Here is a 27,463-nt window from a genome sequence, read left to right on the forward strand (position 1 = left end):
GTTGCTTCCTGACCTGCATACAGGTTTCTCAAGAGGCAGGTCAGGTGGTGTGGTATTCCCATCTCTTTCAGAATTTTCCACAGTTTATTGTGATCCACACAGTCAAAGGCTTTGGCATAGTCAATAAAGCAGAAATAGATGTTTTTCTGGAACTCTCTTGCTTTTTTGATGATCCAGCGGATGTTGGCAATTTGATCTCTGGTTCCTCTGCCTTTTCTAAAACCAGCTTGAGCATCAGGAAGTTCACGGTTCACATATTGCTGAAGCCTGGCTTGGAGAATTTTGAGCATGTGAGATGAGTGCAACTGTGCAGTAGTTTGAACATTTTTTGGCATTGCCTTTCTTTGGGATTGGAATGAAAACTGACCTTTTCCAGTCCTGTGGCCACTGCTGAGTTTTCCAAATTTGCTGGCATATTGAATGCAGCACTTTCACAGCATCTTCTTTCAGAATTTGAAAGAGCTCAACTGGAATTCCATCACCTCCACTAGCTTTGTTCGTAGTGATGCTTTATAAGGCCCACTTGACTTCACATTCTAGGATGTCTGGCTCTAGGTCAGTGATACACCATCGTGATTATCTGGGTCGTGAAGATCTTTCTTGTACAGTTCTTCTGTGTATTCTTGCCACCTCTTCTTAATATCTTCTGCTTCTGTTAGGTCCATACCGTTTCTGTCCTTTATCGAGCCCATCTTTGCATGAAATGTTCCCTTGGTATCTCTAATTTTCTTGGCGAGATCTCTAGTCTTTCCCATTCTGTTGTTTTCCTCTATTTCTTTACAATGATCGCTGAGGAAGGCTTTCTTATGTCTTCTTGCTATTCTTTGGAACTCTGCATTCAGATGCTTATATCTTTCCTCTTCTCCTTTGCTTTTGGCTTCTCTTCTTTTCACAGCTATTTGTAAGGCCTCCCCAGACAGCCATTTTGCTTTTTTGCATTTCTTTTCCATGGGGATGGTCTTGATCCCTGTCTCCTGTACAATGTCACAAACCTCATTCCATAGTTCATCAGGCACTCTATCTATCAGATCTATTTCTGACTTCCACTGTATAATCATAAGGGATTTGATTTACGTCATACCTGAATGGTCTAGTGGTTTTCCCTACTTTCTTCAATTTAAGTCTGAATTTGGTAATAAGGAGCTCATGATCTGAGCCACAGTCAGCTCCCGGTCTTGTTTTTGCTGACTGTATAGAGCTTCTCCGTCTTTGGCTGCAAAGAATATAATCAATCTGATTTCGGTATTGACCATCTGGTGATGTCCATGTGTAGAGTCTTCTCTTGTGTTGTTGGAAGAGGGTGTTTGCTATGATCAGTGCATTTTCTTGGCAAGACTGTATTAGTCTTTGCCCTGCTTCATTCCGTATTCCAAAGCCAAATTTGCCTGTTACTCCAGGTGTTTCTTGACTTCCTACTTTTGCATTCCAGTCCCCTATAATGAAAAGGACATCTTTTTTGGGTGTTAGTTCTAAAAGGTCTTGTAGGTCTTCATAGAACCGTTCAACTTCAGCTTCTTCAGCGTTACTGGTTGGGGCATAGACTTGGATTAATTTGATATTGAATGGTTGCCTTGAAACGAACAGAGATCATTCTGTCGTTTTTGAGATTGCATCCAAGTACTGCATTATGGACTCTTTTGTTGACCATGATGGCTACTCCATTTCTTCTGAGGGATTCCTGCCCACAGTAGTAGATATAATGGTCATCTGAGTTAAATTCACCCATTCCAGTCCATTTTAGTTCACGACATTACCAAATGTCCACTGTGGGCCTGTTTGTCCCCAGCTGAGAAACACTCTTTTTGATTAACGGTGAGACAAAATCCATTGTTTCCTTACCTGTTCCCTTTAGCCACCCCTCTTCAGACTCTTGCAATTTCTTTTTTCCCCTCCTACCTTCCCCTTTCCTATTCTTTTCTGCTTAAGCCTTCATTGGAGGGTTTAATTTATATAACTCTCCAGTTGATAACATAATTGGGGTTGGAAACCACTGTTATTCATTGAATGTTTGTATCGCTCCCAAATTCACATGTAAAACATAATGCCCAAGGGGTGAAAGTATTTATTAATGGGATTAGTGCTCTTATAAAAGAGAACTCAGGATGCTCCCTACCCCCTTCTGCCATGTGAGGACATCGTAAGAAGTTGGCAGTCTGCAACCCAGAAGAGAGTCTTCACAGAATCCTACCATGCTGGTACCCTGATCATGGATGTCCAGCTTCTGCAACTGTGAGAAACATATTTCTATTGTTTATAAGCTACCCAGTCTGTGGTATTTTGTTATAGTAGCCCAGATGGACTAAAACAACCACTAAACTAAATCTATTTAGTGTATCAATGCTGACTAATAGCTAGACAGCCTATAGCAATGGAGGCCAGAATGACCCCCAAAACAACTAACAAATGATATCATACTTTTGCATAGATAGCTGCTGCTGCTGCTGCTGCTAACTTGCTTCAGTCGTGTCCGACTCTGTGCAACCCCATAGACAGCAGCCCACCAGGCTCCCCCATCCCTGGAATTCTCCAGGCAAGAACACTGGAGTGGGTTGCCATTTCTTTCTCCAGTGCATGAAAGTGAAAAGTGAAAGTGAAGTCGCTCAGTCATATCCGACTCTTAGCGACCCCATGGACTGCAACCCACCAGGCTCCTCCATCCATGGGATTTTCCAGGCAAGAGTACTGGAGTGGGGTGCCATTACCTTCTCCACATAGATAGCTACCCATCATCTACTTTTCTATAAAATTTCCTTCCTTATTCTATTCCTTTCTATTCCCCTGCACTCTTCATCCTTCCTATATTCACTCTCTATTCTGTCTTTCCTTTCTTTGTATCTACACTATTCTTGGGCATTTCTCAGCTCTTCTTATATTGTCCTTTCTAAAAGACTTACATAAGGGCACAGGAGCCTGAAAACCAAATGGCACATTTGGGAAACTGTATATGACATAGGAGGGCCAGAGCTTAGGGAGCATGGGAGACAATAGCAGTGGTGAGGCAGAGGGGTCTACAGAGGTCAAATCATGAAGGATCTTATACAAGAAATAGAAGTAATAGAGCTTCATTTCAAAAACAGGAAAAAACACAGGAAATCAGAAACAAAAGTATATCTACAAATTCTCTCACCCAAAGGTAGTAACTATTAAGATTTCCTTACATTTCTTTGGCACTAGATCTCTGCACAGTAGGGATTTGAAATGGGAATTGTTGCTTTTTTGTGTGTGGTGGGGGACAGCACATAGTTCTGGTTGTACTGCATATATGTATATGTATGTATACATGAATTCTGGGTTTTGTTTCCCAACATGGAAAATCATGTATTGCCTTAGAAATTATCTGGTTAATGTGAACAGAACTGCTTTAAAAAATCAAATCTAGTAAAAAAGGAGTTTTTGAAAAATTATACAGGAGAGTCTCATAGGGAAAGGACAGTGAGTGCAACAAGGCCTAATGAGAGATGGAGCTCTTCTCGTTGTTCTGTTTTTTTCTGGGATCTCTCTTTCTCCCTGTATGCATGCTCTATTCTCAGATTTCATTCTTGATGGGGTGTTTTTGTATCTGTTTCCCTATTCAGTTCAATTCAGTTCAGTCGCTCAGTCCTGTCCGACGGTTTGTGACCCCATGAACTGCAGCATGCCAGGCCTCCCTGTCCATCACCAACTCCTGGAGGCCACCCAAACCCATGTCCATTGAATCGGTGATGCCATCCAACCATCTCATCCTCTGTCCTCTCCTTCTCCTCCTGCCCTCAATCTTTCCCAGCATCAGGGCCTTTTCCAATGAGTCAGCTCTTCGCATCAGGTGGCCAAAGTATTGGAGTTTCAGTTTCAACATCAGCCCTTCCAATGAACACCCAGAACTGATCTCCTTTAGGGTGGACTGGTTGGATCTCCTTGCAGTCCAAGGGACTCTCAAGAGTCTTCTTCAACACCAAAGTTCAAAAGCATCAATTCTTCGGCGCTCAGCTTTCTTTATAGTCCAACTCTCACATCCATACATGACCACTGGAAAAACCATAGCCTTGACTAGATGGACCTTTGTTGAAAAGTAATGTCTCTGCTTTTTAATATGCTGTCTAGGTTGGTCATAACTTTCCTTCCAAGGAGTAAGTGTCTTTTAATTTCCTGGCTGCAATCACCATCTGCAGTGATTTTGGAGCCCAGAAAAATAAAGTCAGCCACTGTTTCCCCACTTATTTGCCATGAAGTGATGGGACCAGATGCCATGATCTTAGTTTTCTGAATGTTGAGCTTTAAGCCAACTTTTTCACTCTCCTCTTTCACTTTCATCAAGAGGCTCTTTAGTTCTTCACTTTCTGCCATAACGATGGTGTCATCTGCATATCTGAGGTTATTGATTTTTCTCCCAGCAATCTTGATTCCAGCTTGTGCTTCTTCCAGCCCAGCGTTTCTCATGATGTACTCTGCATATAAGTTAAATAAGCAGGGTGACAATATACAGCCTTGACATACTCCTTTTCCTATTTGGAACCAGTCTGTTGTTCCACGTCCACTTCTAACTGTTGCTTCCTGACCTGCATATAGGTTTCTCAAGAGGCAGATCAGGTGGTCTGGTATTCCCATCTCTTTCAGAATTTTCCACAGTTTATTGTGATCCACACAGTCAAAGGCTTTGGCATAGTCAGAAAAGCAGAAGTAGATGTTTGTCGGGAACTCTCTTGCTTTTTCGATGATCCAGCGGATGTTGGCAATTTGATCTCTGGTTCCTCTGCCTTTTCTAAAACCAGCTTGAACATCTGGAAGTTCACGGTTCACGTATTGCTGAAGCCTGGCTTGGAGAATTTTGAGCATTACTTTACTAGCATGTGAGATGAGTGCAATTGTGCGGTAGTTCGAGCATTCTTTGGCATTGTCTTTCTTTGGGATTGGAATGAAAATGGACCTTTTCCAGTCCTGTTGCCACTGCTGAATTTTCCAAATTTGCTGTCATATTGAGTGCAGCACTTTCACAGCATCATCTTTCAGGATTTGAAATCCTATTTCCCTATTATGCTGCAATTCCAGCTCTGACTCAAAATGAGCTTACATCTTTGCTTTCCTAGCTGACAGGTTTCTAGGTCTAGATTTCTCAAAGAGAAGTCAACACACACACACACAGAGAAAGATGCATGAGGGAGAGAACATACGATTATCTCTGAGATTGGATGTCCAATTCTGGTCCAATGAACTGTGACTGCGAGAAGAGGGGAGTGAGTTTGGGAAGGTCATGGACAGAGATGCTCTGGCCAGGGCTGTGCAGAGAGACAAAGGTCGCATATCTAATATGCTTATGTGGTTAAAAATTCTTAATATTTTTATGACTTCATAATATTCCATGGAGCGAATGGACTAGAATCCTCGCATATTTGAATCTTCTCTCTTTTAGTCAGTGGATGAAGGAGATTGAGAATCATGGGTTGGAAGTTTTCCGGCTGAAGACTGAAAGTGTCAAACACCACTTTTTGTCACCCTTCACATTTCATTATCTAGAACTCAGTCACATGACCACATCTAATGGAAACTGTGACTGGGAAATGTAGTCTGTCTGTGTGCCCAAGAGAAAAGGAGAATATGGACGTTTATCAGGAGAAGAAAGTTTCTGCCTCAGGCCACATCTTTGATTTTGAGGCTAATATTTCAGAGGACAGCTGTGCCCTTTGCCAGTTTGTCTCTTAGAGAAACGTTATGCTGAATAGGCTAGAGTACTGATTTGAGAGGCATTCCTTTTGTTATCTTATGGCATTATAAAAAACATTATTGCCTTTATTATACATGTATGAGTAAGACTTTCAGAGAAATGAAAGCTAACGAAAGCAAATGTTGATCAACATCCTTTAAAAGTTGCACTCGAATGATCATCTAGATTTTTAACCTGAAGAGCTTAGTGGTAAACTCTTAGGCTCTGTCCTTATTATACTCCTTTGTATTTAGTTTGAAACACTTTTTCTTTAAAATAAAATGTTCTTGCTAATACAGATTACAATTCAATAAAAAGAAATGATACAGAAAAGTATACCATGTCAACTGGCTCATAAAATAAAAGAGTATAATACATATCTGAGGAAAATGAATATTAATAAAAAGGTAATTAAGATATATAATACTCTGCCCACTACCTACTCCCCTAAAAAGAAAAATAAATAAGTAAGCCAACTAACTAGTGAAGACCAATTCTACAAAATCAGCAGGTTGCTCTGGTGAGTAAAATTGGGAATGGACTTTTAGCATTTGCAAAGGGAAATATAACTGAATTTCTTTACAAAATGAATGAATTTCTCTTAACTCCTAGTAAATTTGAGATCTGGTTTAATTTTAAATGTGTGCTCATAAATTTTGCCTAGTTCCCATGTTTGTTCCCATTTTAAAATGGTCCCTGGTGGGAAACGAAGTCTTGAAAACTGTGGGATGGTATCTTGTTATGCTTTCATGGAGAAGATGTATAAAATCATAAGAGGATTGAAAGTCTTACCTATCAGTAGCTTTCCAAATTGTTTCTAATTTGAAAGGATTACAGCTGTCACATCTTGGAACGTAAATTACCTTTAAAGATAAAGAGAATGAAAAATGGTAATTTTACTAATCTAAGTAAATAATTTTTGTATGCTGGCCATAGCCTTTTAATACAGGAACATTTACATTAATAGAAAATTCTAATTTGATATTTACCCTTCAAGGGGTGTAGAGTTTCTTAATATCAATTTTTAAATTAAAATTACATCTACAGAGCATGAATTTAACTTAGAGGAAGAGAATGATAGGATGACTTGGAAGGGCGTTATAAAGTGGAGCATAATTGTTTATTTTCATTTATTTTGGAGACTACTAAAGCATCTTGGTCAAACATTAGAGAATATGTAGTATTTTCTTTTTCTCTACCATTATATATATATATATGTATGTATACACACACACACATATATATATACATGTACGCCAGCCCTACTAACTCTAGCATCTCTCTAGATGTCCTTTTATAGACATGTTTAGTTTCTATACAGAAGTCTGTTACACTGTTGAATTAAAAACATTCTGATGTATTCTAATCAAAGAGACATGACAATTAGTTCACTTTCATAAGTATGTATTGTCCTAATATTATGTCAATTCTGTAATTAAAAGTCAAAATAAATATTCCTATAAAAACACATTCAGTGGAATAACAAGCTCATATATATTCATTTTGAAAAGAGAAATGCCACATGATCATGTGATTAGGAAGATTTTGTGACCTTAATGATTAGCATATCCTAAAGGAGATCAGTCCTGGGTGTTCATTGGAAGGACTGATGTTGAAGCTGAAACTCCAGTACTTTGGCTGCCTGATACAAAGAGCTGACTCATTTGGAAAGACTCTGATGCTGGGAGGGATTGGGGGCAGGAGGAGAACGGGACGACAGAGGATGAGATGGCTGGATGGCATCACTGACTCGATGGATATGAGTCTGAGTAAACTCCAGGAGTTGGTGATAGACAGGGAGGCCTGGTGTGCTGCGGTTCATGGGGTCACAAAGAATCAGACACAACTGGGCAACTGAACTGAACTGAATGATTAGCATTAGGAATGAAATCAGGGATGTCATATTAGTATGTGCATGGTGGTTAAGTAGATGGATTTCATTGTTCATGCATAGAGTTTAAAGTATTTATTGAGATAATTCCCTGGTAGTCCAGTGGTTAGGCCTCCATGCTTCCACTGCCCCAGGTGCCCGGGTTGGATCCCTGGTCAAAGAACTAAGATCTCGCATGTGGCCAAAAAGAAATGTATTTGTTGAGCACCACTTGTTTGTTAGGCATGATTCTATGTAGATTGTATTCCAGTAATCAAAAAAACTGAAGTAGATTCCCAATTCTATCATTTACCATTTGCATGACTTTGGAAATTTACTTAAACTTAGCAGCTGAAACTCAGCTTTCTCAACTATGACATGTGGATAATATAGATGGGGTAAAAGTGGAAACAGTGACAGACTTTATTTTCTTGGGCTCCAAAATCACTGTGGACAGTGACTGCAGCCATGAAATTAAAAGACACTTGCTCCTTGGAAGGAAAGATATGACAAACCTAGATAATGTATTAAAAAGCAGAGACATCACTTTGCTGACAAAGGTCTGTATAATCAAAGCTAAAGTTTTTCCAGTGATAAGCTTTCATTTTATTTTCACAATCTAAAAGAAACAAACAAGTCAAAGAAATAGTTGAGTCACATCTCATCTCAGTTTGAGACATTTGAGTAAGGAAAGATTTGTTAATAAAAATATGAATAATTAGAAATAATTGCTGTGAATGATAATTGTCCTTTCACATTCAGGAATGCAAGAGATTATTTTCTCACAAGTGAAACAGTTATTTTAGAGTCCCCAAGCCTCATTCTTTCTGTACAGGGAATCAAGATCCTTTTAGAAGAAGCAAAAACATCTTTCAAATCAATATTTATTCAATGAGTACCTTTGAAGTATGAGACAGGAATGTAAAAATTAAGACTAGGTCTCTGCCCTTAGCGAATATACAGTCCAGAGGCAACTGATGAGGTAGGGCAGATATTACTTCTGATTAACAGGCAAGAGGAAATAATAGCCACCAAAAAAAAGAAAAAAGATTTCTAAAGATCTCTCCCATTAGCAACAAGCTACCTCACTTGGAAAATCACAAGAATGCTGATCTAGATCATAGAATATTACCATTTAAGAATAGATTATAGGACTTCCCTGGTGGTATGGTAGATAAGAATCCACCTGGCAACACAGGGGAAATGGTTCAGTTCCTGGTCCAGGAGGATTCCATGTGCCATGGGGCAAACTAAGGCCATGTGCCACAACTGTTGAGCTGTGGCTGTTCAGTAGTTGTTCTGCAACTACTGAAGCCCATGGGCCTGGAGTCCATGCTCTACAGAAAGAGAAGCCATTGCAGTCAGAAGCTCTTGCACCACAATGAAGATCAATCAATAAATAAGTAAAATAATAAACCAGTCATCTCAAATTTAAAAAAATAGATTATAGAACCAAGGCTTAAACTTAGAAAAATTAAGGTTTAGATATTGTGTTGGCCACAAAGTTTGTTAAAATGCAAACAAACTTTGTGGCCAACCCAATAGATGCGTGCGTGCATGCTAAGTCACTTCAGTCATGTCCTACTCTTTGCAACCCTATGGACTGTAGCCTGCCAGGCTCCTCTGTCCATGGGGTTCTCCAGGCAAGAATACTGGAGTGAGTTGCCATGCCCACCTCCAGGGGATCTTCCTGACCTAGGGATTGAACCTGCCTTTCCTGTGATTCCTGCATTGTAGGTGGATTCTTTACCGCTGAGCCACCAGGAAAGCCCAATCCATAGATATCCTGACACTATTTAAAAAAAAAAAACAACTGTTAAAAACTATGAGAACATGGAGAGACTATAGACTTCTTTATGAACCCTTGCATATAAGGTTTGAATGGGACATATGGACAGGGTGGCCTAAAATTTGAAAGAAAGGACCCTAGAACAAATAAATTGAAATCTACTTTTACATAGCTGTTAATAAAAAAAAAAAATGTTACCCTAAGACGTTGTCCAAGCTAATAATACCATTTAGGCTCAAACAGAGTTTGGATCTATTTATCCTAAAAAGGAGTATCAAGAATAGGCTATTATGTAAAAACTAGAGATGTTGAGGTTGGTATCTTGCCAGTAATCACACTTTGCCACAAAACAACATGAAATATTCTTGTCAGAGAAGAAAATGGGGCTGACCCAGCATGCCATTTTCTTTTATTTTCTCATATTTTTGAAGGCATAAGAATAAATATCTGTGAATACACATTTCTCCAAATGGGATATGAAGAACAGCCAACAAGCACATGAAAAGACACTCAACATCACCAGTCATCAAAGAAATACAAATCAATACCATGATGAAGTGTCACCTCATACCCATTAGGATGGCTATCATCAGAAAGACAAGAAATAACAAGTGTTAGCAAGGATGTGGAGAAATGGAACTCTGCACTGTTGGTGGGAATGTAAAATGATACAACTACTATGGAGAACAGTATGGAGATTTCCTGTAAAAATTAAAATAGAGCTGGCACATGATCCAGCACTCTCAATTTGGGATATATATTCAAAAGAATAGAAAGCAGGATCTCAGAGATATTTGCATGCCCATGTTCATAGCAGCATTATTCACAGTAACCAACAGGTGAAAGCAACCCAAGTGTTCATCAATGGATGAATGGCCAAACAAATAGCAATATATACATGCAATTAGTCAGCCTTGAAAAGGAAGGAGATCCAGTCACATAGTTAAAGCTAGAGAATATCATGTTAAGTGAAATGTCACAAAAAGACAAATATTTAATGATTCTACTTACATGAAGTATATAAAATAGTCAAATTTGAGGAAAAAAATTAGAATGGTGGTTACCAGAGGCTGAGGAGATTGGGGAAAGAGGAGTTGTTTAATGGGTTTAGAGTTTCACATGCACAAGATGAAGTAGTTTTGGAGATCTGTTTCACCATAATGGGAATATACTTTAAATACTACTGAACTATACACTCTAAAATGGTATAGGGTAGTAAATTTTGTATTTTGTGTTTTTGTATCACAATAAAAAATGCATTTTATAATTTTTAAAAAGAGTAAATATCTAAATTCCACTACCATATCTGAATGTGATTTGGCCCTAATAACTTGACTCAAGACCTTTTCATTGCAGTCTTCCTCTTTATTATTTTTTTAAAAATCAACCTCAGCTTTTAACTGGCAGTAAGTTAAATTCCTTCTTCTGGGTAAAAAAATGAGTCTAATGCTTGTAACTAAGTGAATGCAGGTTTGGAAACTCATCTCCTAAGTATGTTTACAAGATGTAAAAGGAGAAATTCACTGGTTATTTATGCATCTGTTGTTAGAAAGCTGTAGATTTCTGTTTATTTCCTATAGAATTTCAAGTGCCACATTAAATCACATCATTTAGTGCTAACAGATACCCTCAGAATTATGTTGTATGTAGGGTTTAAAAAGAGATAGTACATTTTCCCCCTTTAAAATCCTTACAGGAGCATTTATTATATTCCCATTTACCACCACTGAGTCTCATCAGTCTTAAAGATATTTTTTTCAATTTCCTTATATGCCCATTTCCTTTTGGCAATATCTTGCTTTTCCTTTTTAAATTTGAAGTTGAATATTAAAACAGATGCAAAGGAGAGTACTACTTACACATAAACTCTTGAACTGCATTTTTATCATTTCCTCTGTGGAAAAAAACCCAATTGTATGAAATTGATAGCAACATTTTAGTATATCCTCAGGTCCCCTGGGAAAAGCAATGTGCTTAGACAGATGATCTGATTTTATGAGCACATAGCTGAAGTCTAGCACTGTGCATTTGTCTTTATGCTCCTACTTTTTTCAGGGACTATGAAAACACATTAGGCAGTAGTTTTGCTTTCCAACAATGGACTGCAAAGCCTTTGACAATACATAGCATTTGCATTGCTGTTTTTCATGATGCACATCAAAGTATAGATCACTTTCAGCAGAGACTCTTAATCTCAGCTTGTTAATAAGAAAACAGGAACCTTAGTACCAGAACTCATTTTATTATCTACCCTCACCAAGGACTGTGATTTGGATTCCACTCAAATATGAATTAGTTTAAATGTTGCTCTGCTGCAACTGTTGAATTTATTCATTATGCTGTAATATTTTACTTATGAAACTGCATTTGGAAATCCTTTGGTATATATCAAGATGAAATTACAGTGCTCAGGAATATTGATTATTGCTTGTAATTGCCATCATAATAGCCAACAATTCTCTGTCTTTCTTTATCTTTCTTCTACCTCTTAATGATATACCAAACCAAATCAATATCCAACATATGGGGCCACTTATGTTGTCTCAAAAGTTCAATTGTTCTTCATAAATATGCAGAGGATCAAAGATTTTATCTCCAAACATGGAATAAAAAAGCCCCATACTGCTAGATTTCTCTTCTATTCCATAGGAGCTTATTTGAGTGTTGCTGTATATGATCAATTATATGCAAGTGATGTTTTATCACCTCCAGAGTAACTACAAGTTGTGATAGGGAGATGAGGAGGCTTCTCCACTCTGCTGTTTACAAAGTGCTATACTTTCCCTCACTAGTATATTAGACGGTCACAGAAAACATAGGCTGGGAGAGATAAGACATCAAAGAAGAAATCTACCTCCTTATGACATGAAGGTGATTATTTCAGGGACTAATGAGGAAGTACAATCAAATGAAAGAAACCTAATGCTATGAGTCACTTTTTCAATAAAATGTATTTAATCTTATTTCTGCTACGTACTGTTTTTCCATTCTAGGGATACATTCAGTGCTTTTAAAAGCAGCAATAATTCCTTTACAGTCCTGATGACCGAACACTAGCTTCTCTCTAATGGTCCCCCATTCATTCAAAACAATTAAGATGGTCTTTAAAACTTACTGTGAGAACATGTGACCTACAGAAAAAAATAGATATGTATTATGTAGTACTGTTTGAACAGATTGTGTTTGGTTAGCTTGGGTCAGTTAATCCAAATTAGAACTCTGTGGTGATTCCATGAAGACTGGTTGGCAGGTAGCACAGGGCAATGGAAATATACTATTTTACAAGTCCCCAATTCATTCATGCCATTAGCTGCTGATGTTTCTTTTAAGTAATCCACTTTTATTCTCTGGGCCTCCATTTATATCTGCAGAATGAGCATGTTGAGCTGCTAGATGATTTCTGAGATCCTTTCTAACTGATTCTATAGCCATCATTCTCATGTTTTTCCCTCGGGTACCAAAGGCAACAGGGTAAAAGTGTGGCTCAATTCAGTATCATCCACATGACCAAATGAACACAGAGCATGCTTCTTCTGTGATGTACAAGGCCTGGTTTCAAATTTTCTTGTGTCCACTAACTGCAGAACCCTGGTGTGGTGTGCTATAATGTCATAGTTAGGATCAATGGCTCTAGAGCCAGACTTCTTGGGCTTGAAAGTCCGCTTTACCAGTTACTAGGTGTTGGACTGTGGACAAATTACTTAACCTCTCTCTGTGTTGGTTTTCTCATCTGTAAATGTAAATGCTTACTCTAATGGGGTTGTTGTGAAGCTTAAATTATATAATGCTTTATGAATTAATTAGAATAATGTCTGGCACAAATAAGCACTTAATGAATGTTACCTCATTATGATAAGACCCTTATCATCATATCATTTTGCTGTTATCATACCACTTTGCTCCTATTAAACCTCTTTTGGTCTCTGTTTCATCATCTGTAAGATTACAATAATAATATCAACCCCACAGACATATTAGGATCAAAATATTGCATATAAAGTACCTAATTTGGTACCTGACATTTCTAGGCACTCAATAAATCGTGCACATAAATAGAACCAACTGTGCCTGTGGTTGGTGTTAGTCACTGCATTCTTTCCACCCATCCCACTCCCTATCTTTTCGATACTAGTTACAAGAAAAAATATAAGCTCAAGGCAGAAAATTTTAAAGAAATAAGCCTACTATCCAAAGGTAACACAAATTATTATTTTTCCATGAGCATATCTTTTATTTTAAAAATTGTATTGCCCACCTTGTTTTGAAACCTACATGATTTTACTTGATGATCTGTAAACACTTTTTCTAGTGAATATTCTTTTACAATTAAATTTGTAATGGTTGTATAGTATTCTCTGTATTTATAAAATAATATTAATGAACATCCGAGTGTTTATCTTGTGCTGTTATAAATAACACTGCAATATACATTGTCATACACATCATTTCCTAAGGAGAAATTCCTGTAGGCATAATTTTTGGACAAAGAATATGCATCTTTTAAGCCTTTTGTTATAGAAAGCCAATTATCTTCCAGAAAGTCTTGTGAATCTCCACTCCCCTCAGCAATCCTGCCCTTTAAATACCATTTATCCTCATAAACTAAAGCAAAACTCTAATGTGGACAGTTTCATTAACTGACATGTGGACAGTTATTTTTTTCATTTAAACGTACATGCTTTCATTCTTTAAAAATGGAAGCTAGAAATCAGTTTTCAAATATTCCTAATGATGAGCGTTATGTGACATGTACAAGGTGATGTTGTCTCTTTGTTCAGTAGAAGGGTCTTGTGAAGTATTACATTAACACGTGGCAACAGAATGTTTTCTAGTTAGCAGTGTGTTTTACTGCCCTAGGCTGAAGAGTAGAGTAGTAGATTGAGGACTTTGGAGCTGGAATGGCCAGGGATCCTATTATGGCTTTATTATTCTTTTACTAGGTGGATTTAAGCAAGTTACTTAACCTCTTTAGGCCTCCATTTCTTAAATACACCATGAAGATAATAATATAGCCTATTCCATATGAGTGAATATTAACTGAGAGAATGAGTGTTTAACACAATGCATGGTACTTAGCACTTGGTAAGGGTAAAGTATTACGCAAAATCATTTTCATGCCAACTGCTTCCATGTGAATGTATCACTACTGTTTATGAAATATCCATATTACAATAGTCATGAGCTGTCAATAAACATCCTTTAGTAAATCAAACATGACAGCAGTATGAAGTTCTGGGACAGGTAAAATTAATGCAGGGTAGGAAAAAAAAAATGCAAACTAGCAGTTGCCTCTGGGGATTAGAGACAGAGATTTACTTAGAAAGACAGGACACTTCCTGGGGTGACGGAAATGTTCTGTATCTTCACAGGGCTTTGGGTTGCACAGGTGATTGCATTTGTTAGGTCACAGAAAAGTTACACTGCAAATTTGTGCATTTAATTGTGTATAGTTTTTAAATTGAAATATATTTACTTATAACAGTGTATAAGTTTGTGTACACCATATTGAATTGGTATTTTTATATTGCAATACCATTGTCATCTGTAGTATTAGCTAACATCTCTATCACATAATTATTCTTACTTTTTGTATTGGGAATAATTAAGATATACCACCTTAGCATCTTTTATTTTTTTTTACATTATTATTGTCTATAACAATACTGTGCACTAGATCTCCAAGACTTGTTTCTCTGCTAGTTGCAAGTTTGTAGCCTTAAACATCCCCCCATCCCCACTTATCAGCCCTTGGTAACCAATACTCTGCTCTTTGTTTTTACCAGTTCATGTACGGACCTCAAGGATCTTATGCTGTGAGATAAATCAGAGAAAGAAATACTGTAGGATATCACTCATATGTGGAATCTAAAAAACTCAAACTCATTGTGTATAAATTTTACATTAAAAATCTGTAAGAACTTATTGAACTCTAGATAATAATATAAAATTTAAAATATGTCAAGAGAAGTGTACTGATGTATGCAGCTTATTTTGAAATGCTTACAAATGAAATAAAAAATGAGATGTTTTTAAAAAAGATGGATTAAGACAGGAATGGTGAGATGGATAAAAATGTGATAAAGTGAATGTAATCATATGTTAAGTATAGAATCTAGTTCACAAGTATATGTGTGGTTTTGTTTTTTTATTTTTAAAAATATTTATTTGATAATCGTCTTTTAAAATTTAAATCTAGTATTTTTAAGACCAGTGCTGCTCAACTGGAGATACACATTAAACTTACCTAGGATGTTTTATTAAAATATACTTGCTTAGGACCTAGTCCAGATTTACTGAATTTCTTCACTTGATATTCTCTGGAGTAGATGTATGTTTGTTATAAAAATTCTTTGCTTTAGCTGTATGTTTGGCAATTTTTGTAATAAAATATTAGGTGAAAATGTGTCTGTGAAAGCTAGTCTCTAAATACTGGCCTCTGGGCCATTCATATTATCAAAATGCCTGATGATACTTCTCCTCCTGTTCTTGCGTATTATATTAAATGAAAGGGAATGGTATAGTGAATGCCACCAAATGTGGAAGGGTAATGCTCAGAGATTGAGAACCTCATTAGTCAAAAATTCAGGAACAGAAGATCTCTTTCTTCCTCTTAAAAATCTAAAATAGGAAGACAAAAAGAAGACCACCATGGGCATTGTGGAGTTAAGTGTTAGGTGTATGAAAATTTTGTTGAGTTCTTCCTAGTTCCCTTTTGCTCTATTGTAGCATGATTGTTTAATGGGGTTTATGTTTCTGTAGCAAGTGGCTTTGGTTTTGATAGCCCAAATTTTTGTTTCTTTTCTGCAGGCATTTCCTGTTCAAGCACGGATCTGGTTCCTCGGCCATCTTTAGTGCAGCCAGTCAGAACTACCCACTGACATCCAATACTGTGTACTCGCCTCCTCCCAGGCCACTTCCTCGAAGCACCTTTTCCAGACCTGCCTTTACCTTCAGCAAACCCTACAGGTGCTGCAATTGGAAGTGCACAGCCTTGAGTGCCACTGCAATCACAGTGACTCTGGCCTTGTTACTAGCCTATGTGATTGGTAAGCCCTTTTTGCCATGCTTCACTTTTCTTCTTCATCAAAATCTGGTTTTGCTTGTGCTGGAGTTGGGAGTGAGGGGTTTCTTTCTATACTCTCTGACCTACAAATTTGAACTAAGGCTTAGTATTACAAATAACAAATAGATTTCTAATTCGGTTTTTTTGGTACTTCCTAACCTTAAATACTGCTGAAGAGGGTAAGAACTGCTCTTTGAGAAGAAATATTTATACTACTAACACAGTCTTATTGATTGCAATTACTGTAGTTAACCATTTTCCCTTCAATTAGAAGGTTGTTATGGTTTTCTCATTAGAAGTCATAAGTACCAATCTACAGTAGCTTCTTAAATTATAGTTAAAAAATAATACTGCTACTGAATTTTCAGGTAGCAATTTCATTAAAGTAGTAGTTATTTGGAAGCTATTGGAAAATCTAGGGCATAATTTCTTTCCAAGGATGTGGAATTTTACACTGGGACTAAAAAAATGTCTTCTTATTTTCACTCGGTAAATGGCGGCAAAATTGTGTGGTTACTGTGTTTGCAATGATAAAGGAGAAAATAGTAGTGAGGCACACTTTCTACCTTTAAGAAAAATATTCTTCTTCTTGAGGCATCTTGATTAAAGTCACCCTTTGTGTGTGTGTGTGTGTGTGTGTGCGTGCGTGCACTCACATGCTCAATGACTAAGTCGTGTCTGACTCTTTGCAACTCCATGGACTGAAGCCCGCCAGGCTCCTCTGTCCCTGGGATTTCCCCAGGCAAGAATACTAGAGTGGGTTGCCATTTTCTTCTCCAGGGGGTCTTCCCAAATTAGAGTTCGAACCCGTGTCTCCTGCATTGCAGGCATATTCTTTATCACTGAGCCACTTGGGAAGCCCCCAAGTCACCCTTTCTCAATAGCAAGTCATATTGATTTTTCTGGATGACATTTTAATTTGACTGAACATTAATTTCCTTGTTTGAGTGCTTTTGTGGTCTAAAATGTAAATTAACTTAAGAAATATGTATTTTGTGGAAGCAGTATTCCTAGAAGACTAACATATGATGGTAGAAAAAAAAATTCTTTCTAAGTATGTCACTCATATCTTCCTTTCAAGTTTAGCCTGATTTCCTAATTGAAGGGGAATTATCCAGAAAGATATATTGAATATGATTCTGAGAGATAGATAAAAAAGGAATTTAGAGTTTCTTCTAATTATAAAAAAGTAAGTTTTGTTGAGTCTGGTTTATTAAAAATGTGAACAATAAGAAAGTTCTCATGACCAGTTTTTATGAGTCATAGAACAAAGGATAGTAAGTAAGCAAATATATTTTGTAGGGGAGTCACTGATAATGTCAGCAATATAAGATCACAGCCTATATTGATGTTCATGATTACCTCTTTTCTATTTTCATTGTACAATCTGAATATATTGAACAATGCTTCTATTAGATGTGGATAATATTAACCTATAAGATCAAAAATACGTCCTTTATCTCAGACAATTTAGGACAACTCAGTATGAACATTTATTTAGATTGTAATAACGTTTAATGAGGAATGATGCGGAAGGAATGGAGGTCTGAGATGAGAAAGTACTGTAATATAAACAGGATTTTAATATGGTATCATTCAAATCAAGGAATAATTTGACAAGTTTAAATACATTAGAGGCCCTTTAAAATGTCCTTGTTCAATTATGAGACCAATTTTTATCTTATAGGTTATCTTCTTTTAGCTTTTACTGTACAAAGAGATGATATTTTAGACTCTACATTTGGAATAAACAAATCCAAGTTCTTTATTAATAGATTTATACTCTGTCCAAACCTATGTTTCTATTTAAATTTTTTACATGCCCATTTATATAAAAATTGTATTATACATTCTGAGCCTTGTTTAATTAGATTATACATTCATTTCAGATGTGAAAATGAAATGTTTCAGTTATTTCAAGGACTGCCATTTTCATAGGGTAAACAGTGGCATATATTAATATATTTAATATGACAACAAGGCAATACAGTACAATGGTCATGAACAAGGATATTCAGACCTCTGCCACTTCTTACGCACATTATCTTTGGCAAATTATTTACCCTTTTAAGGCCTCCATTTTCTCATCTGTAAAATTGTCCTAAAACACTACCTGTAACATAGGGTTGTCATCTAATTAAAGGAGTTAATATATCTAAAGAACTTGGAAGACTGCCTAAAACATAGTGAAGTGAAAGTTGCTCAGTTGTGTCCGACTCTGCAACCCCATTGACTATACAGTCCATGGAATTCTCCAGGCCAGAATACTGGAGCGGAAAGCCTCTCCCCTCTCTAGGCAATCTTTCCAACCCAGGGATCAAACCCAAGTCTCCTGCATTGCAGGCAGACTCTTTACCAGCTGAGCCATATAAGTATGTCATAAATGTTAAATATTATTATTGCTGTTGTTACCATTCAGTTCAGTTCAGTCGCTCAGTCGTGTCCGACTCTTTGAGACCCCATGAATCGCAGCACACCAGGCCTCCCTGTCCATCACCAACTCCGGGAGTTCACCCAGACTCATGTGCATTGAGTCGGTGATGCCATCCAGCCATCTCATCCTCTGTCATCCCCTTCTCCTCCTGCCCTCAATCCCTCCCAGCATCAGGATCTTTTCCAATGAGTCAATTCTTCGCATAAGGTGGCCAAAGTATTGGAGTTTCAGCCTCAGCATCAGTCCTTCCAGTGAATACCCAAGACTGATCTCCTTTAGGATGGCCTGGTTGGATCTCCTGGCAGTCCAAGGGACTCTCAAGAATCTTTTCTAACACCACAGTTCAAAAGCATCATCTTTATAATTACTACTCACTGTTAACATTCACTGTTTCTCAGAGTTAACTGTTTTATTCATGGCTGTATCCCAGCTCCACAAACACTGCCTGGCACATAGCAACTCTGTGCATAAAAGTTACTGAAAAAAAAAATTACACTCAGCACTGTACTTGTATTAGCTCATTGCATCCTCACAACAGTCATTAAGGATAGTTATCAGATTAAATCTGTTTTATAAATGAGACAACTGAGGCATAGCCAATGTAAGAGATCACATATAAGTCACACGGAAATTAAGAGGTCACATCACTAAGAAGGGGATATCCTGAGCTTTAAGCCAGAGCAGACTGACTCTAGAGGACAAGCTTTTGAGTGCCAGGCCTTGCTGCTGTCCTAGCACTGCAATAAACTTTGCAGCTCACTTACTACTTGGGCTTCCCTGATGGCTCAGACAGTAAAGAATCAGCCTGCAATGCAGGAGACCCAGGTTCGATCGCTAGATCAGGAAGGTCCCCTAGAGAAGGGAATGGCAACCAGCTCCAGTATTCTTGCCGGGAGACTTCCATGGACAGAGGAGTTTGTCAGGCTATAGCCCCTGGGGTCACAAAGAGTTGGACACAAGTGAACTAACACCCAAAAAAGATGTCCTTTTCATTACAGGGGACTGGAATGCAAAAGTAGGAAGTCAAGAAACACCTGGAGTAACAGGCAAATTTGGCCTTGGAGTACAGAATGAAGCAGGGCAAAGGCTAATAGAGTTTTGCTAAGAGAATGCACTGGTCATAGCAAACACCCTCTTCCAACAACACAAGAGAAGACTCTACACATGGACATCACCAGATGACCAACACCGAAATCAGACTGATTATATTCTTTGCAGCCAAAGATGGAAAAGCTCTATACAGTCAAAAAAACAAGACCAGGAGCTGACTGTGGCTCATATCACAAACTTCTTATTGTCAAATTCAGACTGAAATTGAAGAAAGTAGAGAAAACCACTAGACCGTTCAGGTATGACCTAAATCAAATCCCTTATGACCATACAGTGGAAGTGAGAAATAGATTTAAGGGACTAGATCTGATAGACAGAATATCTGGTGAACTATGGATGGAGGTTCATGACATTGTACAGGAGACAGGAATAAAGACCATCCCCCCAAAAAAAGAAATTCAAAAAAGTAAAATGGCTGTCTGAGGAAGCCTTACAAATAGCTGTGAAAAGAAGGGAAGTGAAAAGCAAAGGAGAAAAGGAAAGATATACCCATTTGAATGCAGAATTCGAAAGAATAGCAAGGAGAGATAAAAAAGCTTTCCTCAGTGATTAATGCAAAGATATAGAGAAAAACAATAGAATGGGAAAGACTAGAGATCTCTTCAAGAAAATGAGAGATACCAAGCAACATTTCATGCAAAGATGGGCTCAATAAAGGAAGGAAATGGTATGGACCTAACAGAAGCAGAAGATATTAAGAAGAGGCGGCAAGAATACACAGAAGACTGTACAAAAAAGATCTTCATGACCCAGATAATCACAATGGTGTGATCACTCACCTAGAGCCAGACATCCTGCAAAGTGATGTCAGGTGGGCCTTAGAAAGCATCACTACGAACAAAGCTAGTGGAGGTGATGGAATTCCAGTTGAGCTATTTCAAATCTGGAAAGATGATGCTGCGAAAGTGCTGGACTCAATATGCCAGCAAATTTGGAAAACTCAGCATGGCCACAGGAATGGAAAAGGTCCATTTTCATTCCAATCCCAAAGAAAGGCAATGCCAAAGAATGCTCAAACTACCACACGATTGCACTCATCTCACACGCTAGTAAAGTGATGCTTAAAATTCTCCAAGCCAGACTTCAGCAATACATGAACCGTGAACTTCCAGATGTTCAAGCTGGTTTTAGAAAAGGCAGAGGAACCAGAGATCAAATTGCCAACATCTGCTGGATCATCGAAAAAGCAAGAGAGTTCCAGAAAAACATCTATTTCTGCTTTATTGACTATGCCAAAGCCTTTGACAGTGTGGAACAATAAACTGTGGAAAATTCTGAAAGAGATGGGAATACCAGACCACCTGATCTGCCTCTTGAGAAACCTATATGCAGGTCAGGAAGCAACAGTTAGAAGTGGACATGGAACAACAGACTGGTTCCAAATAGGAAAAGGAGTATATCAAGGCTGTACATTGTCACCCTGCTTATTTAACTTATATGCAGAGTACATCATGAAAAACACTGGGCTGGAGGAAACACAAGCTGGAATCAAGATTGTTGAGAGAAATATCAATAACCTCAGATATACAGATGACACCACCCTTATGGCAGAAAGTGAAGAAAAACTGAAGAGCCTCTTGATGAAAGTGAAAGAGGAGAGTGAAAAAGTTGGCTCTAAGCTCAACATTCAGAAAACTGAGACCATGGCATCCGGTCCCATCACTTCATGTCAAATAGATGAGGAAACAGTGGGAGCAGTGGCTGACTTTATTTTTTGGGCTCCAAAATCACTGCAGATACTGATTGCAGCCAGGAAATTAAGAGATGCTTACTCCTTGGAAGGAAAGTTATGACCAAACTAGACAGCATATTCAAAAGCAGAGACATTACTTTGCCAACAAAGGTTCATCTAGTCAAGGCTATGGTTTTTCCAGTGGTCATGTATGAATGTGAAAGTTGGACTATAAAGAAAGCTGAGCACCAAAGAATTGATGCTTTTGAACTGTGGTGTTGGAGAAGACTCTTGAGAGTCCCTTGGACTGCAAGGAGATCCAACCAGTCCATCCTAAAGGAGATGCGTCCTGTGTGTTCACCGGATGGACTGATGCTGAAGCTGAAACTCCAGTACTTTGGCCACCTCATGTGATGCGCTGACTCACTGGAAAAGACCCTGATGCTGGGAAAGATTGAGGGCAGGAGGAGAAGGGGACAACAGAGGATAAGATGGTTGGATGGCATCACTGAGTCAATGGACATGAGTTTGAGTAAGCTCTGGGAATTGGTGATGGACAGGGAGGCCTGGAGTGCTGCAGTTCATGGGATCCCAAAGAGTCAGACACGACTGAGTGACTGAACTGAACTGAACTGAGAAACTTTCACTTTCACTACTAAGTAAACCCACCATGTTTTTTTCTTATTAAATCACCAATTAAATTAGATTTACCAGGCCATCCATTGCAATGGTTACGTCAACTAAGATGTGTGGATTGGTGAGAGTATCTACTGAAATGATTTACCATGAGACTTTGAAAAGACAGAAATACCAGGTTAAATGCTATTACAGTAGGTTGAGGGCTTCTCTGGTGGCTCAGATGGTAAAGAAACCACCCGCAGTGCAGGACACCTGGGTTTGATTCCCTGGGTTGGGGCGATCCCCTGGAGGAGGGCATGGCAACCCATTCCAGGATTCTTGTCTGGAGAATCCCCAGGGACAGAGGAGCCTGACAGGCTACAGTCCATGCATTGGGTTACAAAGAGTCAGACATGACTGAGCGACTAAGCACAGCACGGTAGGTTGAGTGGGTTCAGGATGAGGCGATATTAATGGCAAACATTAACTTTGTTCTGACTTCTGTCATGAGTTGAACATTATGTGACTTTGGACAAATTGGTTAAAATCTCTTCCTCCACTTACCCCATCTGTGCTATATCATGGACCACCTCAGGAGGGTAGAGTAGGAATTCATAAATAGGCATTCAGCTGAAAGATGTCACATAACAACTGTAACACACAAGATGATTTTTAAATGGCTTTCTGTGGTTGAAATAAAAAAGTATTATATTTCACAATAGGAAACCATTTCACTCTCAACTCTTGCTGAGTCTGTAAGAGTTATCGGGCCTTTTTTTTTTTTTTTTTTAATCCCCCTGCAGTTGCTGCGTAACCCAACTAAGATCTTTCACTGAAACTATTTACTGCTTCTGTTTGCCATGCAGATTCCTTTCCACTATTTCATTTTCCTCTAGTGTCCATTGTACATAACCTTTAGACACTAATGCCTGTAGGCTGTGCTGCCCCCAATCCACTAGGGGAAATCACATCAATGTCAATGGGACATCAATAGTCATTCTGTGAATTATGGCTCTGTAAGTGGTCATTGAAAAGCAGTGGAAATCCAGCAAGTGAAAAGTCAGAGCTGGGTTCATGCAACTAGCCCCATCCCCACTTCTCCCCACAATACCTTTTGGGTCAGCAAAAAAATAATTTCTTTGAATAAGTTTTGAGGTCATAAAATTCAGTGAAGGGAGGCATGGGAACATACTGATTATATGAAGATATTATGGAATGACTATTGTCATCACTTACCCATAAATCTGTAGTATTTTCCATCTGAATCCAAAAAAAGGTCCTTATGCTTCATCCTCTCTGATATTTTGGCATCAGTAATGTATCAGTGCCAGTCAGAAGCACATTTGCTTGAATTTACAAATAAGCCTTATGAAGTCGTAGTCAGGAAGACAGATGACCATATGCAAGGCATAAGAGGAGGCGAGGTTAAGGTACTTCATCAATGGTTGTGAAGGGCACAAACTTGGCTTCTCTGGTAATATTTGATGTTTTGATCAAGTTTCTCCACAGTCAGCAGTTTGTATATAAGAGGCAATAGAAACTCACAAGAATACATTGTGCTTGGGGTCAAACAGGCTGTTGCATTGAAAGAGTTGGGGAGTAGAGATTTCTGGCTCTCATACTAAATATGATCAGTTAATGGTATCGATGTTGCTTTCTTTTGCCATGAAATTAGTAGTAATTCCTCCCACCTTCACAGGATGCAGTTAGTATCCAAACTCTACAGATGAAATAAGTTAAGTCCATAAATCTCTTTGCCATGACATACTATATAGCCCACATATAGAAAGTTGACCAGAATGGTTATTAATACAGAATTAGGAGAGAGAGAATACTGAACCCAATTCTGTGATCAAAAGCTTAAGAATGGAACTAGTCAAGAGGACAAAGTGCCTACTTCACTTGCTCTCTGCACAAAAATTGAGTAACAGTGAGTTCAGGGCTTTCTTCTGCCTCCTATTTATGCTAGTCCAAATTACCCTCCTTTCTAGGGCTACAATTATGGTGGAGGAATAACATGCTGAAAGCTATAGAATGAATGTGCTTATTTTGCCTGCATGACAAAAAAAAAGTGCAAATACTTTAAAATATAGGGAAAAAACAGAGTAAGACAAATTTTGATTTTGGAAAATTCAGAAACTTAGTTGTTGTTGTTGTTGTTGTTTTTAATAGAGAGAATTGAAATGGAGTTTTTTCCCCAAAGGCAATGCCCTTTGCCACAAGTTTTACGAGGTATAGATAAACATGCTCACCAAAAAGATCTCTTTCAATTACTGGTAACTTCATTAATGCCTCTATGCCTCAATTTCCTCATCTGTAAAATGGAATGTTGACAACAACTTCCTCATAGATTTTCTTTTTAATTAAATGGAACAGACCATGTAAAACACCCAAGACATTGCTTAATAGATCTAAGTAACATACATAATATTGTTTTTTTCTTAAAATAGAATTGAAATCAAGTTTTGTTGCCCCAACAAGCTAGATGGACAATGCCCTTTCCCACAAAGTTTACTTAGATAAATATGCTTACCAATGAGAATCTTGTAAACTTATTAGTAATGTCATTAATGCCTCTTTGCCTCAGTTTCCTCATCTAATAAATGGGAATGTTGATGATAACTTCCTTGTAGAATTTCTTTTTAATTAAATGAAGCAGAACATGTAAAAAACCCAGGACATTTCTTAGTAGATCTAAGTAAGATACTTAATTTTATCTTTTTTAAATAGGGAGAATGAAATTGCAGTTTTTCCCCCAAACAATCTAGGTAGACAATGCCTTTCCCACAATGTTTACAAGTATACATAAATATTCTCACCAAAACTTATCTCTTTCACTTACTAGTAACTTCATTAATGCCTCTGTGCCTCAGTTTCCTCATCTATAAAATGAGAATGTTAATAACACCTTCCTCATAGATTTTCTTTTTAATTAAATGAAGCAGAGCAAGTAAAATACCCAGGACATTGCTTAATAGATCTAAGTTACATATTTAATTATTTTTTAATAGAACTGAAATTGAGTATTTTTTCCTCAAAAATCTACATAGACAATGCCCTTACCCTAATAGTTAACCGAGTGTAGATAAATATGCTCACCAAAAAGCATCTCTTTCATTTACTAGTAATCCGTTAATGCCACTGTGCCTCAGTTTCCTCATCTATAAAATGGGAATGTTGATAACACTTTCCTCACAGATTTTCTTTTTAATTAAATGAAGCAGAGTATGTAAAACACCCAGGACATTGCTTAGTAGATCGAAGTAACATACTTAATTATGTTATTTTTTTAAATAGAGATAATTGAAATCAAGTTTATTTTTTCCAAAAAATCTAGACTATGCCCTTTCCCACAAAGTTTACTAATTTTAGATAAATATGCTATAAAAAAAGCATCTCTTCACATTCCAGTAACTTCATTAATACCTCTGTGCCTCAGTTTCCTCATCTATAAATTGGGAATGTTGATAACACCTTCCTCAAAGATTTTTTTTTTATTTAAATGAAGCAGAGCATGTAAAACACCCAGAACATTGCTTAGTAGATCTAAGTGACATAGTTAACTTTTCTTTTTTGTTCTTTAACAGATAGAATTGATATCGAGATTTTTTTTCCCCCATCACTCTAAGTAGGAAAGGGAAATATCCTTTCCCAAAAGGTTACTAAGTATACATTAATATGCTCACCAAAAAGCATCTCTTTCACTTACTCGTAACTTCATTAATGTCTCTAGCCTCTGTTTACTCATCTATAAAATGGGAGTGTTGATAACACATTCCTCATAGATTTTTGTTTAATTAAATGCGGAAGAGCATGTAAAACACCCAGGACAATGCTTAGTACATCTAAGTAACCACACTTTTTTTAAAATATATAGAATTGAAATCGAGTTTTCTTTCCCCAGAAATCTATATAGACAACGCTCTTTCCCACAAAGTTTCCTAAGTATGGATAAAGACACTCACCAAAAAGTATTTCTTTCACTTACTAGTAACTTCATTAATACCTCTCTGCCTAAGTTTCCTCATCTATAAAACGGGAATGTAAAACACCCAGGACATTGCTTAGTAGATCTAACTAACATACTTAATTTTGTTTCTTTTTAATAGAGAGAATTGAAATAGAGGTTAATTTTGCTCACAATATAGATAGTCAATGCCCATTCCCATGAATTTTACTAAATGTATATATATATGCTCCTAAAAAGTTTCTCTTCCACATACTAGCAACTTCATTAATGCCTCTAGCCTCAGTTTCCTCCTCTATAAAATGGGAATGTTGATAACACCTTACTGGTAGATTTTTTTTTCAGTTAAATGAAGCAGAGATGTAAAATACCCAGGACATTGCTTAGTAGACTTAAGTAACATATTTAAGTATCTTTTTTTAACAGAAATGAAATCTAGTTTTTCTCCTATCAATCTAGATAGACAGTGCCCTTTCCCACAGTCTTTACTAAGTGTAGATGAATACTATCATGAAAAATCTTCTCTTTCACTTATTAGTAACTTCATTAATGCCTCTATGTCTCAGCTTCCTCATCTGTAAAATGGGAATCATGATAACACATTCCTCGTATATTTTCTTTTTAATTAAATAAAATAGAGCATGTAAACACCCAGGACATTGCTTAATAGATCTAAGTAACATTCTTATTTTTTAATAGAATTAAAATCTAGATAGTCAATGCCTTTTCCCACAGTTTGCAAAATTTCAATGCATACGCTCTCAAAAAGCATCTCATTCACATCATTAATGCCTCTGTGCCTCAGTTTCCTAATTTATAAAATGGGAATATTGATAACACTTTCCTGGTAATTTTTTTCAACTAATTGAAGCAGTGTATGTAAAACCCACATGACATTGCTTAGTAGATCTAGTAAATAATTTTATCTGTTTTAATATAGAATTGAAATCAAGTATTTTTCCCCAACAATCTAGGTAGAGAATGCCCTTTCCCACAAAGTTTACTAAGTATAGATAAACACTCACCAAAAAGCATCTCAGTATCCAGTGACATCACTAATGACTCTGTACCTCAGTTTCCTCATATATAATATGGGAATCTTGAAAACAGCTTTCTCATAGATTTTCTTTTAAATTAAATGAAACACAGAATGTAAAATACTAAGGACTTTGCTTAGTAGAACTAAGTAACATACTTAATTTTGTTCTTTTTTAATAAAATTGAAGTCAACTTTTTTTGCCCAACAATCTAGATAGATGCCCT

At 37.3% G+C, this 27,463-nt stretch overlaps 1 protein-coding gene across 1 annotated transcript in view; it reads left to right on the forward strand.

Annotated features, from left to right (window-relative positions):
• Window positions 1–27,463, forward strand: part of LOC102276527 (teneurin-1) — a 413,260-nt gene that overhangs the window by 15,140 nt on the left and 370,657 nt on the right. The window contains exon 2 of the mRNA XM_070365791.1: window positions 16,144–16,382. Within this exon, the coding sequence (XP_070221892.1) occupies window positions 16,144–16,382 (239 nt within the window). The remainder of the gene's footprint in view (window positions 1–16,143; window positions 16,383–27,463) is intronic.

The sequence above is a fragment of the Bos mutus genome, chromosome X, assembly GCF_027580195.1.
Source record: "Bos mutus isolate GX-2022 chromosome X, NWIPB_WYAK_1.1, whole genome shotgun sequence".
In the NCBI taxonomy this organism is placed as follows: Eukaryota; Metazoa; Chordata; class Mammalia; order Artiodactyla; family Bovidae; genus Bos; species Bos mutus.